The 22916-nt window shown below is 42.9% G+C and overlaps 1 protein-coding gene across 14 annotated transcripts in view; it reads left to right on the forward strand.

The window, feature by feature from the left end:
- LOC147126603 (ELKS/Rab6-interacting/CAST family member 1-like) overlaps positions 1 to 22916 on the forward strand; it is a 67925-nt gene that overhangs the window by 44140 nt on the left and 869 nt on the right. For 10 of the 14 annotated variants that reach the window (XM_086022246.1, XM_086022247.1, XM_086022249.1 and 7 more), the window contains 3 exons: positions 8972 to 9119; positions 13072 to 13179; positions 17079 to 17267. In XM_086022246.1, the coding sequence (XP_085878372.1) occupies positions 8972 to 9119; positions 13072 to 13179; positions 17079 to 17267 (445 nt within the window). Of the gene's footprint in view, positions 1 to 8971; positions 9120 to 13071; positions 13180 to 13289; positions 13370 to 17078; positions 17268 to 22916 lie in introns of those variants that run through there. The other 4 variants (XR_015084724.1, XR_015084725.1, XR_015084726.1 and 1 more) reach the window with 1 other exon arrangement.

Consider the following 22916-nt stretch of genomic DNA (forward strand, 5'->3'; position numbering starts at 1 on the left):
TTAGGCTAAATGTTCTCGTATGCGTTCGCAGGCAAATAAAATGTGATAATTAAGTTGTTTTCAGACATGGGCTAAGTGCTATTTTGAAAAACACTTTTTTTTTTCCCCAAATGAGACTACAAAAATGTTGACTTCAAAACATTCTGCCACCTTGGAAATGATTTTTGCTGCTCTTAAGTTTTCGCTCGCCAAATAGCCTAGTTGACATTTTCCAGGAACAAAAGCAAATATCTTTTTAATCGATTTTAAATCGATGTTCGATTAATCGTCACATCCCTATACATTACCATTTGAATGACTCAAGTATCAAATATCAAACCCAAAAGGTGAGCTGTGATGGCCGTTAAATCACATTTTTCTCTCTGTTGTAAAGTTAAAAAAAAAATACAAATACATTCATATCTTTATTTCTGTAAATGTTAATGGACTTAAAAAGCGGTTCGTTCATAACATATTTTATTTAAGTTAATCGGCCGATTAATCGGTTATCGGGATTTTCTTCTGTCAAATATCTGAATTGCATCCACATTGGCCTACTTCCTGTCAAGTCACCAGTCATATTTTCCCCAAAAATCACAATATTTCCCAAATTCCGTCCGGCTGTGTAAGCATTTAAGCTCAACTGTAGATACAAGTAACAGTTTGCAGTCCAACAACAAGTGCAATTAAACTCCAACCTGTCCTCATGCCGAAGTCCCCCCCCCCCCCCCCCCTGTTTTCCCGCTCTACTCGTGAAGGCTGATGCCTCAAGGCTAATGCTGTAAATGTAATTTATCCCTCCTCCGACGCTCCTTCTCGGCTTCCTCTCGCCGCGCACTGTCCTCCGTCCCTCCCCTCATCCCCATCACTCTCCGAGGCTTTCCTTCAGTCCGCCCCCGCGTGCTTCTCACGTCTCACTCCCGCCTTCCTATGCGTCGTTTTGTCGTTTCTTCTTGTCCGGCTGCCTGTATATGTCGTTATCACCTGGCCGTATTTCCGAGGCTACCGTCGCTATTGTCACCGCCTTATACCGTCTCGAGCTTCCCTCTGTGCTCTTCTTTTGACCCCCCCCCCCCCAAAAAAATCTTTTGACAGACTACTGCCACTCCACGCGTCGCACGCACGCACCGCGCAAGTTATGCTAACAACGTGGCGGCGTGACTGCTTGGAAGAGACACGCGCCCGTATGCATGTATGTACATATTATGGCAGCAAGACAAGCGCTTTCATCCCCCCCCCCCCCCTCAGACAGCAATGAGATTATAGCAGGGTGCCAAATCGAGGCTGCGCGCGTGTGTTTGTTGTGCGTTGCGCGCGCGGGCTTGTCGGGAGCTTAGCGCGACTAAAAGGGGCCGCGCGGTTTGACACTCGGTCTTACGAGCTCAAAGCGGGGCGCCTTCCCCCTTCTTGCGCACGCTTCGCTTGCCTTTCTTGCTTATTCGGTGCTTTTTGATGATTTGTGGATGCTCCACTTGGAAGGGATGAGGAAAAATCGAGGGGAGAGACCACCGCCGAGGCCAAAGGATCCTTATTTGGATCCTAATCTGAAGTTTTTGTACCTGAATTTTTCATGCGTTATTTATAGGACTTAAGGAAAAAGGAGTCAAAAATGACGAATGGAATACTCGGATCAAATTGACTTTGCATGATTAACCCTTTCATGCAAAGTGGTCACTACAGTGGACAGCTATTTAAAAGTTGCTTTCGCCTATATTAATTAAACTAAAAAATATATTTATATTTTGAATAATAACATTAAATCATAATTAATGCATGAAAGGGTTAAAAATATTTGTTTTTAATTAGATTATAAGAAATATATTTATATTTTAAATAATAACAAAATCATAATTAATGCATGAAAGGGTTAGAAATATATTTTTTGAATTAGATTAATTAGTAGATTAATTATGCTATTACGCTATGCATGAAAGGGTTAAATTACCAATTAAAAAAAAAAGAAAACGTGAGGTTCAGGTGTCATTATCCACTTGAGGTCATTATCATCAGGTTCAGCAATATCTGTGACTTTGAGTGTGTGTGGCTTTAAAAGGCGGGGCCCGGCCGGGTGAGTGACGTATAGGAAAGCAATTACCGTATTTTCCGGACTATAAGCCGCTACTTTTTTCCTAGGTTCTGAATCGTGCATCTTCTATAAAGGTGCGGCTATTCTGTGAATTAGAATCAAAAACTAAGAAAAAATGAATGCAAAGACGAATACGCTACTTTTTCTTTAGCAGAGAGAACATGGACGACAAATTATAAATAGTTAATTATTTTCAAATCTTTGCCTCTTCATCATGGAAGTTCGTATGATGCAAAATCGTTCTGTAAATGCAGTAAATATCGCATTTTTCAACATAGATAAGTGTGGCTTATAACCTGGTGCGGCTTATATATGTTTTTTTTTTTTTGTTTGTTTTTTTTCATTATTTTTCAAAAAAATAGAGTGGAGGCGGCTTATATAAACGGTTTATACTCCAGAAAATACGGTATTCACACAGAGGTATAATTAGGGCCCAGCTGTTGCCAATTCCGATATATGGCAAAATAAAATTCCGATAACCGATTTATTGGCTAATTAATTTGATAACAATGTAATGATTAAAATAAGTTATTTTTTGGTCCCATAATGCCAAAAACAATAAAAATACGAACAAAAACAGAATATTTGACTGTTTTAAAGACTTTGTCCTAAAGGATTTATTTACAACAGAATCGGACAATTTTTTTGTTTTGTTTTTTTAAAATTTTTTTGGGGGCGGTTGAATGTCATTATCTTTGTCTTTTGTTGTAATGTTTTAAAAAAAAAAAAAAAAAGTGTCATGTTTGGGGGGTGAGGCGCTGCCGCTTTGTTCCTCAAGCCGCTCATGCGTGTTTTCACACGTGTGGTCCCATCAAAAGTGCAAACTCCTGCGGACCCTTGGTAATGCATTTTACACCTTTCCTATTAGTCACAGTGTGTGTCTGCGTGTGTGCGTTAAAAAAGTGTGAGAGGGAGACAGAATTGCGAACAAAGGGGAGAGGGGAGGGGGGAAATGAGATGAAAATGTGTGTGGGGGGGGGGGAATGTGTCAAGATCAGATCCTCATTCTGTCATGCAGCGGTCCCACCTGCCCTCCTCTCTTGTCTCGCTCTCTCTCTCCCCAACGCGCCGGCATTGTCTCTCGACCCCGCTTCCCTGCTGCGCCGCTTCCCCGGCTCGCCGTCTCTCTCCCCCTTCATGTCTCTTTGATTTGTTTTCCCTCCAAATCCTCCAGGCAGTTTATTCCCTTCCCTGTCAGTGCCGCGCGTACGTGCGTGCGCGCGCGGCCGTCTTTTTCTTTAAGCCTCTGTGATGTACAACGGCTCTTTGAGAGAGCTTTTCCCTCCACACACTTTTAATTCCGCCCGCTCACCTTTTCCACTTGTCTCGAATGGTTCTCAGTCATCTATCAGTGTCCGTCCGGTATGCAACGCGATCGTTGAGAAGAAAAAAAAAAAGATGTTCTAGATTAACGCAAAATGTAATCCTAATAAAAGCGCTCCCCAACACACACACACACATTGAGATGACGTGGCTTCCCATGCACATCTTGAACTTTTAATAAGCACAATTAAACACATTCGCAGGGTAAATATTAGCCTGCGGGGGCATTCATAACGATAATTCCAGACATCCCACGTTTTTTTATATGTAAAACGAACCCCTCGGCCGTCTTTTAAAATGGACCTCCAGTGGGAATTTAAAGGATTTTTTTATTTTTTTTTTTATTTTTACGCACAGCTGCGCGGTAGGAGTTGATCAGTTTTCCCGATAACGGCATTAAGCGGTTCAAAAAGAGAGCAAGAGAAGCAGTAAATGTTTTTTTTTTTTTTTTTTTTTTTTGCTGCCCCTCATGCACGCCCCCCCCCACCCCTTTATTGAGTGCCTTTGCTTTGATGCCGCACATATGGCCAAACGGACAAATGTTTTTTGTTCTTTTAGGAGTGTAGCCTGTGTTATCGACTCCATTTGTTAGCTATGCGGTGGACATAAAAAGTCTACACACCCCGTAAAAGGTCAAGCTTTTCTGATATTGGGAGGAAAAAACAAAAAAAACAAAGCATGATAAAACTTTAAAAAAAAACAAAAAAAAAACGATACAACTCTGTTGTCTTTTCAAAGGGGAAGTCAAAGTGAACGGCTGAAATCGTGGGAAGTGGCTTGGATCGTAATTAACGAACCACATTTAAAGTCAGCACACACCTGCTGCCATTTCAAGTGCCTCTAATTAACACCAAATAAAGTTAACGTTGTTCTAATGCTCCTGACAATATTTGTGTTAACGCTGACTTCTATTTCGAACTGATCAATTCCCTCCACCTTGACAAAGTCGAAGTTCAATTTGAAGAAAAAAAAAAAAACGTACCCTTTGAAATTTTGGCCAAAAAGTTCAACGTTTGTCTCATCAGACCACAACACATTTCCCGGCATGCATTTGAGAGCTTTCAAGTGTTTTTTTTTTTTTTTTTTTCAACTGTAGCGGGGCTTGGATGTTTTTTTCCTTTGTAAGGTAAGGCTTCTCCCATCTTGCCATCATGGCCCAGACTAAAAAGACAGGAGATTGTTGCAGCGTGTACTAAACAGCCAGCACTTGCCGGAAATTCCTTATGCTTCTAAAATGTTGCTTTGCTTGGGATTTTCTCCACTTGATGAGAATCCACAATTTTTTTTTTTGTACCCTTCCCCTAACTGATACCAATGATCCCCATCTGATGCTACGGAAGCTCCCCGCGGATTATAAAAATTTACAAGAGTGTTACAAGAGGGTGTGCGCACTTTTGCAACCATTATATCTAAATCGTTGGCTTTTCTTTCTTTTGTTTTTTTTTTTCACTTGCCCAATCGAAAAAGATCTTCAAGTGCATTCTAACCCTTTGAACAGGGGTGTGCTGACTTTATATCCACCGTATTTACATTTGGAGACATTAATGATGCCTGGGAGGAATTAGTGGAAGGGATTAATTTGAATCCTTGCACACAAAGTAGATCATGGCTCAGGTGCGCGTATGGATTTGTGCTTGGCGGCCAGCTGCGGGTCCTGCATCTCATTACCCTCGCTTCCATCTTCCATATTTCTCCTCTCCCGCTGACAGAACAGTGCGCTTACTTTGACTTGTACAGTTGTGTTTTATTAGCTGCAGTTTGCAAAGCACACACCTCGCTGGCCGCGCGCGTCACCTGTGCCCTCGCCCGTGCTCTTGCAAACTCATCAGGCCTCACGTCAACGTAAGCCGCGCCTCCTGCCGCCCGCCCGCTTTCATTTTCCCACCAGCCGCCCGCCACCGCCGCTCTGACCTCAGCTCGCGTTCAGGTGGTCGCATCCCTCAGCGCGCACAGCTGCGCTCCGTTATCCAGCGCGGGGAGGGGGGGGGGCGGGGGGGGGATCCTCGCCAAGGTTATTTAGTGGAAGTGAGGGACTTTTCAGACCCCCAAAAGTGAAAAGTCTGCTGAGGATTCGGTGTTGTTGTTTCGGGACCCGCTGGGCTGATCGGTTACAGCGAAGTAGAAGCTCGTTTTCAAGAAAAACAGGATGGCTAGCCAGACAATGGTGCTCCCAGGGATTAGGGGAGATCGAAAATACACAATAAAGCATTGGACGGGCATTTTAATATGAGCGCTTTATTTAAAATTCTGTATTTTTGATTGGACTTTTGAAAGCGTTCGTTCCGAAGAGTTGGAAAAAAAAAAAAAATGTTTCGTTGCTTGGATTGGATTTACTTGAATTCCTGACCATTATTGAGCAAATTCCTATATTTTAATATTAGATAAACCTCGCAGCACACCACGTAACAAAAATATTTGTAAAAAGTACATCCAATTTGATGAAATAATGATGTTCTTGTCTCAATTTACTCTCCAATTTACTTCTTTCTTGATCCAGGCCTGATTAGTTCAACATCAAGCTGGATGAACAACGGTACTTTAAATGTTAAAAAATAATTACCAACCAATTGAAGACCCTGTAAAGTGAAAATAACTTATACATATTTGAAGAGAATAAATATAAATATATATATATTGTATATTATATATACATATTATATAATAATTATATATTATAATTTATTTCGAGCATGTAAAAAATTGTTTTTTTTTAAAAAAAAAAAAGAAAAAAACAAAATGAAATAAATTCACTTGTGAAGACAAAAAATATATAAAGATCCCACAGAAACAAAGCATCAACAAACAACTCAAGTTACACAGTAGTCAGCAGTCACTAGAAATGAAATATCCATTAAATATACATAATATATACATAGATATATACTTCCGATAGAGCGCTTCATTGTTGGCAGCAAGTGCCTGCTGGTCATGGAGAGAAAGGCGGGAAAGCGAGAGGCAGAAAAAAAAAAAACAGACCAATGTGACAGCCAACGGGTGGACATTGGCTTTGCACGGGCATGGCAGCTTTAGAGCGCCTCGTTGTCCCAGCAGAATAACGATGCTAGATTCACGATTTTTTGGGATACCTGGTGATTATTTATTTATTTTTTTCATTTATTTTCACTTCACATTGACTTTAAATAAAATTGGATAATTTCCCACGGCGCACATGAAACAGATGTACGGTATCTCCACATGGCTATATGGACGTAAACCCCCTTTTACGAAAAAACGAGCTTGTAACGCAACAATTCCTTCAGGGGCTTTTTAGAGCGTAAACCGTCTTCCAAGCGGTGCAGCCCGAAAAAACGTCATCGAAAGCAATGGAGTGCTGCTTTATAGCGGCGAGTTATATAGTCGCAAAGAGAGAGGGGATTATTTTTAACAGGGCCTTGTGTTTGTCTTACGCGGCGACTGGCCAATGTCACGCGGACTGGACTCGCGCACATTCTCACCGAAATGTAAAGTAACCCACGGGGAGGCAGGCTATCATAACCGCAGACATTGAACTCTCACTTGATTACACGCTCGCACACACACTCACTGTTGCTGCGGCGTGACAGCGTCGGAGGAGATAAGGCAGCACACGCTGGAAGCCGCCCTCGCTCGCTGGCGCGCGCGTACGTTTGGGATCCGACAGTCGCCATTAGCCGTCCCCGATACAGTGAGGGGCTTTGAGTGGTTTTAGGAAGGAGAAGAGTCCCGCGCGGGGGCGGAGGTCAGGTGCCTGGTGCGCTTGTGCGCGTCTGCTTACTATCTGCCTTGTCGCCTGCCGCGATGACATCATGGCGCACGGCCGCCGAGCGGCGGAAAGAATGCCTCTTGTCTCTCCTTTGCTAGAGCGGAGAGGGCGAGCGATAGAGCCGGTGACGGAGGATCGGCGGAGGTGAAAGGTGAAAAAGAGGGTGCGTGTTGTACACAGATGCAGCGGGAGGCCCACCTTGAGGACATCTGGAATAAATATTGTTTTTATCACCCTGGTTTATAAGCGTTGTAGGTACCCCTCGGATGTGGTTTCTTATGAGACGTCCTGTTTGTTTTAATGAAACTCATGCCCCATTAGCCCTACTGTACGTTGATAGTGTTCCGGTGTTGTTGCAAATGGTAGCTATTTTTTGAGCCACTAACATTGAATCGTCAAAAAGAGCCAGCCGTTTAAAGTGCATCCGGATAGTATTGACGGCGTTTTCCGTATATGTTAGGGGCTCATCCGAATATGGAATAAATGATTTGTGCCTGGTTTACTCTAAATGCGACACCTGATATTCACACTAAGGAGTTGAGTCTTTGTCTCATCAGACCACAGAATTGTCTTTCTCAAGGTCTGAGAGTCCTTCGGGTGCTTTTTGGGCTGCCATGTACCGTTTACTAAGGAATGGCTTCCGTTTTGCCACGCTACCATACAGGCCTGATTGGTGGAGTGCTTGTTGTCCTTCCGGAAGGACCGCTGGAGTTCTGACAGAGTGACTATCATGTTCTTGGTTGGCCGTTCTCCCTGATGACTCAGTTAATAAAATCGGCACTTCTAAACATTTTTAGAGAGGCCATCAGTTACTCTACGGCTTTTTTTTTGCTGTTCGCGGTAGGGTCGCAAAGTTTTACTGTGCACACAAATTCAAGAGCCGATCCTATACATTCAGTTGCTAATTTCATAAACGGAACGCAAACTAATCATCAGGAGATTTGATCCATCAATCGTGGGTTCAGCGTGTCCAGCTCCCGTCTGGCTAATGAGCGCCGCAGCACAGATGCATGATGGGACACTGACAGTGTGGTCAGCGAGGTTGACCGAAGAATCCGTGGGCCCTCACCCAGGCGAAACGTGTAATCTGTCTTCATTTAGACGCTCTCATCACCGCATTCCATCGCCGCGGCGGCGACGCACGCACAGGCGCGTGTTCCAAATCGAAAAAAAAAAAAAAATGGAAGAAATAGACGCATGACTTTGCAGCAAAGGGGGGGAGCTGTGGGTGGATTTGTATAATTGCACGTCTGCGCTTTGAGGCTTTTGTCTTCATACATGCAGATCTGTATGATTTATATGTTGCGGGGACGCAAAGAAAAAGGAAACCGTCAACGGGCCCTGTAATCACCAAACCGAAACTTTGTTTGCTTCACTTGTTGACAGCACATGTTTTGGATGTTTTGGGCCAATTAAAAGGCCATTAACAGTTGACGCTACGACAAATGTCTCCAAACGGTCTTATATTTATGTCGCTTTACCCGTCTTTTCAAAGTCCAGCCATTCAATCCGAGGAACTTATTTATATTTTTTTCAAATTATTTCAAATGTTCGGGTAAAAGAGTCTGACTATATATGACTTATATATATATATACATATATATATATATATAAAAACATATATATATATATTTATTTATTTTATTTTTTTTACGCCTCAGTGCAAAAGTTATAGTTTGGTTCGGTTTGGACACGGAAAACATCCCTGCAAATTTGAATCTTGGTCAAGTCCAGTTTGGCTGACCCCCTCCCACAGGTTCCCTCTATTATATGGACTTCTTATTAATCACCATTGCTGTGACCCCTAGAGACGTTCTTAACCTGAGTGTTTGTGTGTGCAGACAAGAGGCGCTGCTGGCTGCCATCAGCGAGAAGGACGCCAACATCGCCCTGCTGGAGCTCTCCTCATCCAAGAAGAAAAAAACCCAGGAAGAGGTGGCGGCCCTGAAGAGGGAGAAGGACGGCCTGGTTCATGAGCTCAAACAGCAGGTAGGCGTCCTTCGCTCTGATACTCGCTTGCAAATGGAAAAACGGAGGGCTTCTTCGGAAAAAGCCTCCCAGGCGAGGTGTCAGCGAGCCGAGGAGCAAAGCAAACAAGGCAAAGCCGGCCCAGCGTGTGTCCGCGCGATTCCGAACCGCCGAGGGTAAATTTAGGACCGAGCTACCCCTCCCCTCCACCGCACTAACAAATCTCACAACACTCTCATACCAGTCCGTGTTGATTTATCGTCACGCCTGCCCGAGAGTACGCGCGCTCACACGGAGGCCCGCTCGTCATTCTGCTGGTGGATGTTTACAAAGTTAAACACACACTGGCAATAAAACGAGGGGATAAACATGACAAAATGCCTTTGTGGTTTCTCGCGCACACAAACGCACAAAATTAGGCTCCTCAGGGGTCTGGTGGATTCACCAGACGCTCAAGGATGAACCGACTCGGCTAATATACTTTTCTCCATCGGTCAATGTGTGTAAGTTTTGGCATGTATTCGATCAAAAATTTGCATATAACTAACGCCCATTGAAATGCATTTGGAGAAGAGAAAAACAACTTTTTGTTGTAAACCCAAATTATTCTACGCAAAAAGCTGATGAACTTTCAGGTATTCGGGCTAAATTGCCATCGAGTAAACATGAGACTCAACTAGGGCTGTGCGATTAATCGAAATTGCATTGAAATTGTTGTATTTTACAGGAAGAGATATTCAAGGATCAAAGAAAGCTTTTAGAACAGTCTTTGAATCGAAATATACTTTTATTATTTGTCCACATTAATTGGAAAAATGTTTTTACCTAAGTAAATATCGGTTCCAAGCTTCGTAAAAAATTGTAGTTGAAAAACGCGATTAATCGCGATCAATTATGGAAAATGTTGCGAATAATTAATTTTAAAAATGCTTGACATCACTAGCGTAAACATAAATTGATTCATTTTGTTTGATCCAAAAAGTAACTAACTTACATTTACCAAAAAATAAATGACCATTTGAATAATCGTGGTTTCAATCATTACAATTATTTAATCAACGAGCAGCCCTAGACTCTGTCTTTCTACAAGTGTGCGTGCACCCTGGAGGGTGTGAGCATTTTTTTTTTTTCCTCTGCTGTCCTCCCCCTCCTGGTCCGTCTCGCTGCCTGTCTTTTCCCTCTGTGGTATCATAATTTTCAGTCCCTCAATGATGGATCACAGCTGAGACTTCCTCAGTATTCCCGTCTGTGTATGTTTGTGTGAGCGCCGGTCGGCGGAGCGGAGGCTGGCGGCGTATTTTTAGCTCCCACCTATTCCCTCCGTCCCTCCTCCCGTCTCCGTGTGTGTGTAACTGTCACACGCGGATAAAGCGCCTGGACAGTTGTAAAACAGGACAAGTGAGTGAAATAAAGTCACATGAAAAAAAAAAAACAAAAAAAAAAAGTTTTCCGGAATAAGCGGAATATGCAGGAAATAATTGATTTAACGGAACATATTCAAATTGTATAAAGTAATGATCGTATCATTTTCCAAAGCAATACGTAGTGGGCTGATTCTGGTTTCTGGTCTTGTTGAGGGAGATAAAAAAAGTTTGTGCAAAGGAAGACATTGCGGTTATCATAATAAAACTTGGCTGTATTTTTTACGGCGCAAGGAACCACATGTGGTTGAGATTTGCAGCTTGAGCGCGGCCTTCATCATTGTTCTGCACCTTTGTGGTCAAGGCCGGGCTGCGATATTGTTATATCATCGCCTTTAGTTGCGTGGAAAAGTCGAAAAACATGATTTGCTGTCATTCAAGGTCACAGTAAAAAAGTCATGTATTTATTTAGGTGTCTTCAATTGACTCTTTGTATCCTTTGTGACCTTTCGTCTTGCTAACCGAAGCGGAAAAATAGAGCTGTAATCAATTTGATTATTGTACGGGGACTATGCCAATCACAATGACGCATATTCTCACAATGCCAAGCAGAAATGTTAATCTATTTTTTTTTTTCTTTCATTCATCTCATCCAAGCATGACTCAGCATCTTCGCACAGCGATAATTGTGTAGATTACCAAGCGGGCGATGATACAATAATCTCATCTATGATTCCCGCGAGCCTTATCATAGTGGATTTTTTTATTTTTTTCTTCATCCCTACCATAATCATGACTCAGCATTTTTCCTTACCTCGCTTCATTTGTTTCCCGCCGTTGTCAGGGATGGCGGCGAGTGGCAGGAGAAAGGAAACAGGAGATTGTAGGAATGAAATAACGGCGTGATGATTAGATTTTGTTTGAATGAGCGGGAGAGCTGAGGTCAGCATCGCTGCTAATTAAAAAGAAGTCCAAGATATAAGGGAAACCATCGGTGGGGGAAGGGACTTGGTTGGGGGAATCATTTCATTGCTTATCTTTTATTGTGTGGCGCCACATGTATACTATATTTTTTTCTGCAGCCCTGCCAATTAAGTCGAGAGGATGAGATGTGGAAATGAGGACATGTGTCTGGGAAGCAGAACAAGCGACGGCCAGTGAATTAGTCACAGATACAAAATAAAGAGTGAGAAGACCAAGAGGAATAGAGGGCCAAATAGAAACACAATAATGTGTGTTTAGATGAGAGTATAAAAAGTTGTCAAACTAAGTAAAATCCTCTCTTGTTTAAACCTGGCGTTGGATGCAAGGTTCTTCAACTGGAACTGTTGAAGCGCTCAAAATTTTTGGAGCAGCGCCAGTCATGTGACCCGGCAAGCTCAGCCGGTAGAGTCTTAAAGTCAAGGTCACGGGGGTCAAGCCCCACGTTGGACGCCACTTTGTTGTCGATAGAAAGAATAATTGTTTCATTATTAACTCATGTTTGTTTGTAAACTACTTAAGTGACTGGCAGATTCCGCTTTGGATGTGAGATCAGCACAGCTGTTGAGTGGAAGATAAGATTAGCGAGTGAATCTCAGCCAGTTACGTCGATTATGAGGGAGAGAATTGCCAACACGGAGGTCAGACAAATTTAGGCGGGTATATGTGTGATTTTATGGAAAGAGTCTGGGTGGCGGTAGGTTGTCGGAAGTGTGTGTCACAATTGTCAGAAAAGATGACGCAATTCATGGAGTGAATGACGAATGCAATGTAAAAAAATGACTGACGTTCAACTTGAGCCACGCGGTCAAGTTAAGTCAGCACGGCTCAGGGTGCGTTTCATAATTGCATTTCTGTGAATATATTAGTATTTTGCACACAAAAACGAGGGCTCGACTAATATGGACGTTTTGAGGCAGAGGCAGATTTTTGTCTGAAAAAATACAGATGACTGATTAATCGGCCGGTTAATTTAAAAAATATATACTGCATGAAAAAAAAAAGAATTCTCCCCCAATGCATTTCAATTGGTATCAGTTTTATGCAGATTTTTGCTATGTGTGGGGTCCCTAAATATAATGTGAAAAAAAAATCTTAGTTTTTCGTCCCCTATATATCTCAATATGGCATTTTTCTTTCAAATTGTGTATCATATTTAACACATTTATATTTGATATGTGTTACCCTATGTTTTGATTTTTCCAAACCAACCGTGAGCTTAGGCTGTCAATATGGGAAACTCGTCTGACAGCGAATGAGTGAATTTATCCCCATATTTTGTCGTCCTTCCGATTCCACAGACTAGCGACATGTATTTCCATGTAGTTCACGTTGTCTCCCTTCCTCCCTCGCTCCTCCAAGGTCCACTGTAAAGCTGGATTTACAACTATAACTTGGGAAACAGAACAGCGGAGGCCAGGGGATGGTGGGGGCTGAAAAAGGATACGGGGCAGCGGAGGGTCGCTCGGGGAGGGGATATGATGAGAGGAGCTCAGGAAGGAAGAGAGGAAGTGGAAAAGACAATGTGCGCGCATATCATCTATATCATGGGGTTCTTATAGCTTTTTAAAGCTGCAGTTTCACTTTGGGGAAGTCGTATTTAAACATCCATTTTTGTTTGTTTCGCGCAGACTCAAAACAGGATGAAGCTGATGGCGGACAACTACGAGGACGAGCACCCGAAGGTGTCGTCCCCCAACTCGGAGCTGCCCAACAACCACAAGCCCTCCCCGGATCAGGTGAATAATTTCTCGAGCAACCTCGCACCTCACGGCGACTTGCTTCCTGTTGAAAACTAACACACACCCCGCCCACCCCTGCTGCTCTCTATGGACTCACGCTGCTTCAGGACGATGAGGAGGGCATTTGGGCCTAGCGGGTCCTACACGTCCTCTTCATTGTCTTTCTCTCACCATTTTGTACAGAAGGGTGAGCATCTTTTCCGCCGGCGTCCGGTGGTCATTGTGGCGTTCCTCGTCTGTCCGTCGTTCACTTTTCGCTCCCTGGCATGCCACTGAATGCAGTTTTATGTTGCCCCGTTTTGGTGAAATGCTCTCCATTTGCAGCCCCAATCGGCCGTCTCATTTCTTTTCGGTTCACTTTTGTCATCTGTTCAGTCATCCATTCACTTCATTTTGTTTTATTTACCACTCTGTTGATGTGTTTGTGGAAATAAGATCGATTGTGATGTTGAATTTTAATTTGAACTCATTCACTGCCATTGACGACTTTTCAGTCCAGCCACTCGATCCCAGGAATTTAGTCATATTTTTTACAAAGTTTTTCAAATGTTTGGGTAAAAGAGGGTCTGAAAATGTCTCGCAGTGAATGAGTTAATCGAGTTGTTCAAAAATGTTTTAGAGATAGACCGATGTATTTTTTTTTCAGAGCCCATGCCGATTATTAGCAGTCAAGGAGGCAGATAACCGATATTTAGAGCCGATATTCGTTTACGGTAAAAAGGGTAATATTGGTCAAAATTTTGAACAATACCTACTCCAACACTTGACTTTGTCTTTTCAGATTTGCAATGTGTAAACTTTTTTTTTTTTTTTTTCATTTTATCTAAAACAATCGGCACCTTCGTTTTCAAATTCTAAAAAGTACTGGGAGCTCAGCAGCATGTTTTGGAACGTTCAATTAAATAGTAAATAAGGTTTTCCAGTAGGGCTGCAATGATTATTTGACAATCGATTAATAATCGATTCTAACCGATGAATCGAATTATCGATTCGAATCGAGGCGGATCGCGCTTGGACATCTCAGCACTCACAAACCCTATACAGCAACACCGAACAAAAGACAACATGCGTAAATCATTAGAATATCCTAATTTAGAATCCTAAAAAAATATGTTTTGTCATTTTTTTTTCCATTCCAGATGCATAGCACATTTTGAATGTGTGGATCAAATGATGTGCTTACACCAAACATCATTGCATATTTCATTTGTGGATGGCTGCACAGGGATAAGCATTGTAGGTTTTCAAAAATCGAATCAAAAATCGGGAACTGAAAATCGAATCGAATCAGGGCTTGAGTGAATCGTTACATCCCTATTTTCCAGATTTTCAGTATAACTAAAATGCAAGGTTTTTTTTCTTTTAATAACTAAAAAAATTCCCTGATGTTTAACAAATTTGCATCAAAATGTCAAATATCGGCGCCGATTATCGGCCCGGTCCAATGCGGAAAAAAGTGCATTTCAGGGTTATGTCCGACTGGTGATTTAGTATCGTGCGTACGGTATCGGAGAATTTCTGCCGTGTTCGAGGCACGACCCACGTGAATCTATTCATTAGCACGTCAATGCTGAGAGAAGGCCTGCGTGTAAAGTCGCTGCACACGCGCTCTCCTCGGTGTTGCGAGGCAGGTAATTTGCCATAGCACATTACATCTGAACACTGAGTGCCTGTGTTCACGCCTGTATGCCCGTAGCATATTTGTCGAGGACGTTTTTATGGCTTTTTGCATTTTTAATGGCCTTTGCTAGTATTTGATGCGTGGCTGAAGAAAGACAAGCATGTAAATGTTTTCACCTCTTATAATAGTCCACCGGAGGACTTCATTTGTGAAGTGCTTTTTTTTTTTTTTTTTTTTTTTTTTTTTTTATTCTTGAATCAAATAGCCGCCATCCGAGCACGTCAAAACACGTCCCTGTATGTTTCGTAAGCGTACGGTCGAAACGAAAAAAAATAATTTCACCATAAATAATCAAAAGTCAATAAATAATGTGACCCTAGGTTTTTGGTATCCGGGCCGGTCAGCGAGCCGAATGTCTCTCGTTGGAGTTGTTTCACTACGCGGTCAGGGTGCGGTAGGCCTGCATGGGAGGCTAATAAAAATCAACGCGCACCGCACACGAACACACACTTCTGACACTCGCGCGCGGCGGCGTGGAATTATTTCTCCTCCGAGATGCCTTCATAGCGCAGTAATGCGCTCGTTTGATAGCGCGGCGGGCTCGTTAAACCGGCACTGTTTGTAATAGCGGGCGGTGTAATACAAGCAAAACACCGGTACTGTATATATATATATATATATCCTATAGCCTTGAATAAAAGCAATACATTTCAACTCCAGCGAAGCAAAGCGAGCACCTGCGTTAAAACATAGACCCGATAATGCCCAATCTCCTCCTGTTCTTTCTGTCTGTTTCCCATTTGTCGTGAATTATTTGATCCGCCGCAGACATGGAAAGTGTCAACAGTCGTTTTTTTTTTGTTTTTTTTATTCAATAAAGTGTGAAAACAGCTGTTGCGCATAAGCAGAGAGATTCAGTTATATGACAAACTTACGGCGACGTTCACGGCTGGGTTCTTCTTTACACGCAGCTTTTATTTCCTAATGGACTTTAATTGGCTGTAGGGGTGCTATTCATGGCCCCTTGTAATGACTCTGACAATTGTATTTTCTGTCCCTGCATGCTTGATTATGCACCTTGCTAAATTGTACATGTGCTTGAGAGAGGTGAAGGTGGCTCGCACGGCGCCCCCGTGCATTCGGTGTCGGTGGCGAAACAAGACGCCGACTCGGAATGGGAAGTGACAGCTCCTTTGATTTCCCGTCAGCTTCCATTTGGAGATACGGAAATACTTTTTTGCCTTTTTCCTTGCCAAAATGCAAACGCGTATCCGACTATGCAGTCATTTGATTTGCTCTGTAATCAATTTAGTGGTGAATGTTTTTTTCAAAGGGGTGTAGCTATTGAATAATTTTTCATAAGTTATTCTGTCGATTAATTGAGTAATTGAATGAAAATGTATTTTTGCCTTGCGTAGTATATGTGACTTTGAGTGTATGGGGCTTTAAAAGGTGGACGGACCGGCCGGTGAGTGACGTGGACGTCAGCAAATGAGTACGTAGATTTGGCTGTTTCCCCGTGGCTCGTCGCCATGGTGCTAACTTATTTATACACGAAATTGTGTGTGATTCTGCACGAACATTAGTCCATGTGAATTTATTTTTCCTGAATTGTTATTTTAATCCAATCGTTCACGTTATTCAATTAATCGTTTCGGCCAAGTTGTTTTACCCTCCCAGTGACAAACACAACTGGGGTATCTTAAACCTTTTATGGGACATAAATGCTAGCTAAAGAATGGGAGTTGGATTTTTGCTTTTACTGACTTCTCATAACTGTAAAGCTGTCTTGTAAACGTTTTACACTAAAAGGTGGACACCAACACAAAACAAAGACGGGCAACGGAGGAGATTTAAGAAGTTTTTTGCTTTATAGCAAATAACAGTGGAGCTGAACAATTTTGAAAAACAAATTGGGATTTGTTTTCCCCCCCAATTTTACGATTGTGATTTAATAGGCGATTATTTTTTTTTCAAGATCCTCTCCCTTTGTATTTTTTTTAACAAACAGAAGCATCTGTATTACAATAGAAATATTAGAATTCGGGGATGTAGCGATTAATCGAACAATCAATTAAAATTGAATCGAATCTAAAATCGGGAACTGAAAATCGAATCGAATCTGGGCTTCATTGAATCGTTGCATCCCTATTAGAATTGCATTCTACGACATTGCGATTTCGATTTGAATTCGATTAATCGTTCAGCCGTAAAGTAATGGTAAAAAAAAAAAAAAAATTGGAAATGTCCCTCAAATTAACTGTTCTTTCCTCAGATTCTCTCTCCTCTCCTGGATTTGGACCAGAACCGCAGTAAGCTGAAGCTGTACATCAGTCACCTGACATCGCTGTGTCAGGAGCGAGACCCCGTCATACTGCGAGACTTCGCCCCGCCGCCCGCCTATCACCGCGCCGACTCCGCCGCCTCCTGGCGCGCGCAACTGCACGGCATGACGCACGAACAGGTGGGAGACCCACTTAGTGCCCGGAAAGTACCGCAGGACGGCTTTAACGTCCGTTTCCATTCCGTGACACTTTAAATACCCCTGCAAATGTCGCAAAGTGCTCGTTTGTCCGTTCGTTAGCCACTCCGCGCACGGCAGATTTATATTTGAATACAGTTTTGCCAATGATTTCATTCTGGGAGCATAGAAATACACTGAGTCGATGGATAGTAAAATTCACAACTCACATTCACAAGCTCATTTGAGTGGTTTAAAGTGAACCCAGAAACCACATGCTGCTCCAAAAAAAAAAAAAAAAAAAAAATGCTATTACTGCTCTGTAAAATCCTGCTGCAAATACCATCTGAGTGTGTGTGTGTGTGTGTGGGCGTCGCGAAGGGCACACCCTGGCATGCTCTCGGCGCCTCCTTTGACTTTCCTGAAGAGATTTACTCGGGCGGGTCACCTGGCGACAAGCGGCTGGCCGCCGAACAATCGCGCGCTCACATCGTTTCATTTAGCGCGGGGCGAGCTCTCTCCTTTTTTTTTTTTTTTTTTTTTTCAAAAAGATCATTGGCAGCAGCGTGACGGCTGGTTGGTATGTGCAGCAAGGAGGGGTGGAGCGTTTATTCGACTGCCGAAAAGTTGTCATCGGGGAGAGGCGGGGGAGGAAATCATATAAAAATGAGGACAGGGAAAGAAATCGTTAGCTCACCGTCACGGTAACTGCTTGCTTGAGCATATTTTCTGGTGGTTTTGTGGCCTCTCCTGTTGCTGTCCTCCATGCTGAAAACATATCAGGGCGATACGTGATCACGCAACGTGGCGCGCATCGAAAAACACATGACACGTTTCCGCACAATCCTCACGAACGCGCGCTTTGCGTCCTCACAAGCGAGACAATTCCCCGAGGTGTTTTTCATCCCCGCCCAAAAATAGAAGTCGTCCTCTGCGGTCCGCCGGCTGAAGGTGCAAAAAAGTAAAAACGCCCTTTCAATTAAAATTGATTTGTGGGCCCCTTAGAAAGGGCGTTTACGTTCTTATTATAGTCAGATTTCCACAAGTTGGGTGGATTTGCACCTTCAGCTGTACATTTGGGCGATTTCATCATGGAGCAAACGCAAGAAAGGAAAGAATCACCAAATGCAGTTTGGTAAGTGAAACCCAATGACCACAATCATCAAAACGTTACACTTGCAATTCAATTGGTCATTTTCTATTGATCCGAGCAACTGGAAGCACCTAGATGTTCATCAGAAGAGGCTCCAGGATGGAGCCTTGAGGTACTCCGCCTGTAATTTGGGTGTTCTCAGATTTAAAGTGGACGCAAGTCACCCCTGGTCTTTAATTAAGGTGAAAACAAATCGTCAAGTGTGCTGGAGAGTTCCACTCTGTTCAACCGACACCATCAAAAGTGATCATTTTAAAGTAGATTTTTAAATGGTCTCCCTCCTCCAAAAAATGACTCGTATCGAAGTATCTTTTTCAGACTTTGTTTAGCATAGACCGGGAAAAAAAAAAAAAAAAAAAAATGTCCCACCCTTGCCTGGAATATAACTCATTTCCACACAATAGCCACAGCCATGCGTCAGTCGGCGGCTTTTTTTTTTTTTGTTTGTTTTGTTTTTTTTTCAACGTGGCGCCTTTGCAATCACAACAACGCATCGCGTCGCCGAGGCCACTTCCCGCTGGCGTTTGCATGCAATTATCGCGAGGCAGCGCACACGCATCCATCCCAAAGAAAATGCAGTCCAAAAAGTGAGAGCTATTCCTCTGCCAATAATAATAATAATAATAATAAGCGTCACGGCTGAACGACGTCTCTAATGAGCACAGCGGGGACTCCGACCTCTGCTCCTGGCCTAAGTGAAAGTATGCAGGTCGCTTGACTGACCGTGTTTTGTTGTTGCTGGAAAGAATTAATGAAGTGTTTTATTGTCTTTTATGAATCCCCGGCGCATCGTCGTCTAAATTTGTCCGTCCCCGGAAAAAAACGTCAAACGTCCCCTCCTATTTACAAGTCGCGGTAATGAAACAAAATAGCATACAATTATAGAGTGCGCATGTCATTGTCATGCCGTGGTCCAAAAGCAACAAGAGCTTCTTTTGCACGCGTGCTTTATGGCTTCTATGTCCTTAAAGACCGGACAAAAAAAAAAAAAAAAAAAACGGGTGTATCAAAGGCTGTCAAGTATAACAAACCAAAATAAAACCGATAACGCTCCGCTTTGCTTGTCGGGATATTACTTTAACAATATGTTTATTATGGCGGCCAAAAGGAATATCACCGCCATGTTTGTTTTTTCAGCCGCCCCGCCCCCAGACTGGCCAAATGACAAGCGATGCGAAAACAGGACAGGGCGGCGGTGGAAGCGTTTTCAACATGGCCGCCGATAACGCTGTTTACATCTGCCTTTTGAATTATTCATCGGAATGTTACTGCGTTTGCCCTAATCTCATTTTCTACTCGCTCGAGCCCCCTTCCACGGAGATGTGATATTAAACAGCAATTATCACATTAAGTTGAATCGCACTCAACACACAAACAAACAATTGTGTTGTTATTTGTTTTGTTTTTTTAGGTCCCCGCAGAGCACTTTTTCACCACTTGTATTCCCTTTGTAGCCTGTTAACTGGACTAGCGTACACAGACACAACACACGCAGTCGGTTATGTGCCTCGTGGGCGCTCGGAGCGGCCGCCGAGCGAGAGCGTCAGGCTTTGAATTCAGTCGGTCCTTCCCCGCTGAAGTGGCGACGCTCACTCGTGGCGTCTTCCCTCGAGTAAACTGCAGTTTTCCCACAGCTGTCAGTCGGCGCGGCGGCTCTAAAACGGCAATATTGTCGGATCGTTTGAAGCGTCGCGGCGCGTGAATTTGTTTGGCGCCGAGTCTGTGATTGAGGTCAGTGCGTCGATTCAGTTCAAATTTGTGGCACGTAAACAAAAGTTCCGTAAAAAATTGGATTTAAATCAATATTTCAAGATAAGCCGTTCATAAAGGTGACATTTGTCTTTTTAAATTCAGTGCAGTGTATTTTTTGTACTTTTCAAATGTAGCGCAATTCTAAATACTTGCATTTAAAAGTGGGAAGTCTTTTAGCCATCTCAGGGGGCGGCCATTTTGTCACTTCTGTCGACTGAAAATGACGTGACGGTTCGCTCAGGTAACGACCAATCACGGCCCGCCTGTTTTCTCAGGCTGAGCCATGATTGGTTGTCACCTGAGCCCTGAGCAACTGTGCCGTCATTTTCCGTCGACAGCAAGTGGCAAAATGGCCGCCCCCCTCAGCTAGCTAAAAACGGGCTAATTATACTGCTTAACTCATATCCCACAAACACAATCAGAATGCCGTGTTTCGACTCGTGATACAGAACATATTCTTGTAAAGAAAATATTTGGATTGACTTCCCTTTTAAACATTTGTGTCATTTTTCAATTTTTAAGCGCTTTTGATGAACACTTGCTGAAGTACGGTTGAAATTATTAGATCGTAAACCTCCCGCTCACGGCGCCTTTTGCAACACGTTTGTGTTCCGCCATCAAGGTCTGCGATATGAGTCAAGGTAGACACACACACACACACGCGCGCACGCATACACACACATTTCTCGCTTCATTCCTACCCTGATATCCGGCGTGTCGGAGCGCATATATATATATCGCGCGTGTGCAGTTGATAATCCATCACGATAATGGCGCTTTAATGGCCATAGTAAAAAATCATCCTCTACAACCTAACACACTCTCGCACACATATCTCGGCTCTTTATCTGTGCTTTTCAACCGCGCTTGCTCGCAATATAACACCCTTGCCACCATAGCGCACATACACGGTCACCTTCATAATAATAAGGACACAAATACGGAAGCGCCGGCTTGAGAGCGCGGTTGGTTTTTCCTTTTCTACTTTCTCAGGGTACATTGCGGGATGGAGTCCACGGATGACATTGGTCAGACACGCCCCCCGTCGCGTCCTCGCAATTTGTAAATAGCGTCTGTCGGGTGTCGGCAAGGTCAAGGTTGCGAGAGGCAGAAGAAGATAGGCGACACCGCCGTTGTTTATCGGCGCCCGATCTTATCTTTACGGCCGTGTTTTTCTGGGGGATTGCGGCTGAAGCCGTTGAGAGCGCTTTAAAAATTGGGAAATGTTTTGTTAGCTTACTGACGCAAGAAGTGACCGCGCGGATTGACTCGGGATCCTTTTTAGCTATATTTAGGTCAAGTTCCTTTGCGACAGACCTTTACAAATTTTTCGAGATTTTTTTTTTTTTTTTTTTTTCACACAACGCAACCGGGGAAGTAACACTTATAGACAGACGATTTAAGAATACTCACAGGCATATATTCTTTATCCTCTATAGTCCTCCTATAGTCACTGACGGTAGTTGTGAAGCTCTTCTTCGTTTCTGTCTGCATGAATGTATTATACTGCCCCCAGTGGTCAAGTCATGTTCCTTGCAACAGTCCTTTACAAATTTTCAAGTTTTTATTTTTTATTTTTTTATTTTACTTCCAAGAATTTTTTTTAGATGCAATCGCAAAGAGGTTGTGTATTTAAAACCGCACAAATCTTCCTTAGAATTGTCTGTTATCTTAATGCTAACACAGTGCAAAAATAGTATAGACAGGCTAAGGAATAGCATCAATGGTCACTTACATAGCGGACACTGGAACACAACCGGGGAAGCAACACTTATAGACGGACGATTTAAGAATGCTCACAGGCATATATTCTTTATCCTCTCCCAGAAAAATAACGCCAGCTTACTTGAGTCACTGACAGTAGTTGTGAAGCCCTTCTTCGTTTCTGTCTGCATGAATGTATTATACTGCCCCCAGTGGTCAAGTCGAGCTCATTAGAATCTGGCACAATCAATGAATCATTGCACACAGTGTTTTTTTAATAAGCCTAACTTGTAAGACTTTGTTCAAAAATATATGGGAAGAAGACCTAGAAAAAAAGAATCGCTTATTAAATTTCAATCACAAAATTGAGGGGCAGAATTTTTTTTTTTTTTTTTTTTTTTCAAATAGTTCAGCCCTACTATAGAGTCCTATTTTTTTCATTAAATGGGTTCCAACAAAAAAGTTTTTGGGGGGGGCGCTCAAACGGATTAACGCCATTTCCATTCATTTCAGTGGGGAATGAGAATTTGTGTGTTTTTGAGTTACAAGCGCGGTCACAGAGCGAGTTAAACTCAAGTCAGCACTGTATTAAGAACAAACAAACAACAAAAACAGTGTAATATATGAATGGAGAATATTTTTCACGTGATTTTCATGGCTCATTAACATCGTCATTACTACCAGATGTTCTTCACATGAGCATTAATGTGCCGTTGAGATTGCTGGCTAATAGATGAGAGCGCTGAAAGGAGTTCAGATTTAACCTTTGAAATGTTTGGCAATTTTGAAATCCTGTTTGCGCACACACACACGCACGCACGCACGCACACACACACACAGTGGCTAACGTTAGCTTGTGTTACACGGCTCCTTGAGCAGCACTGGTATTGATACAGATGTATTGGTCGTTAAGGCAGTCAGGTTAGACGCGGCGGCCCGAGTCGCAGCCAAAGCAAACAGCAGCGGCGCGTTCTCACAGAAATGTTCCGCTCGCCACGGGGCAGGCGGAATCGCACGCTCGGGTTTTTTTTTTTTTTTTTTTT

The sequence above is a fragment of the Filicampus tigris genome, chromosome 22, assembly GCF_054856515.1.
Source record: "Filicampus tigris isolate MCC_2025a chromosome 22, RoL_Ftig_1.0, whole genome shotgun sequence".
In the NCBI taxonomy this organism is placed as follows: Eukaryota; Metazoa; Chordata; class Actinopteri; order Syngnathiformes; family Syngnathidae; genus Filicampus; species Filicampus tigris.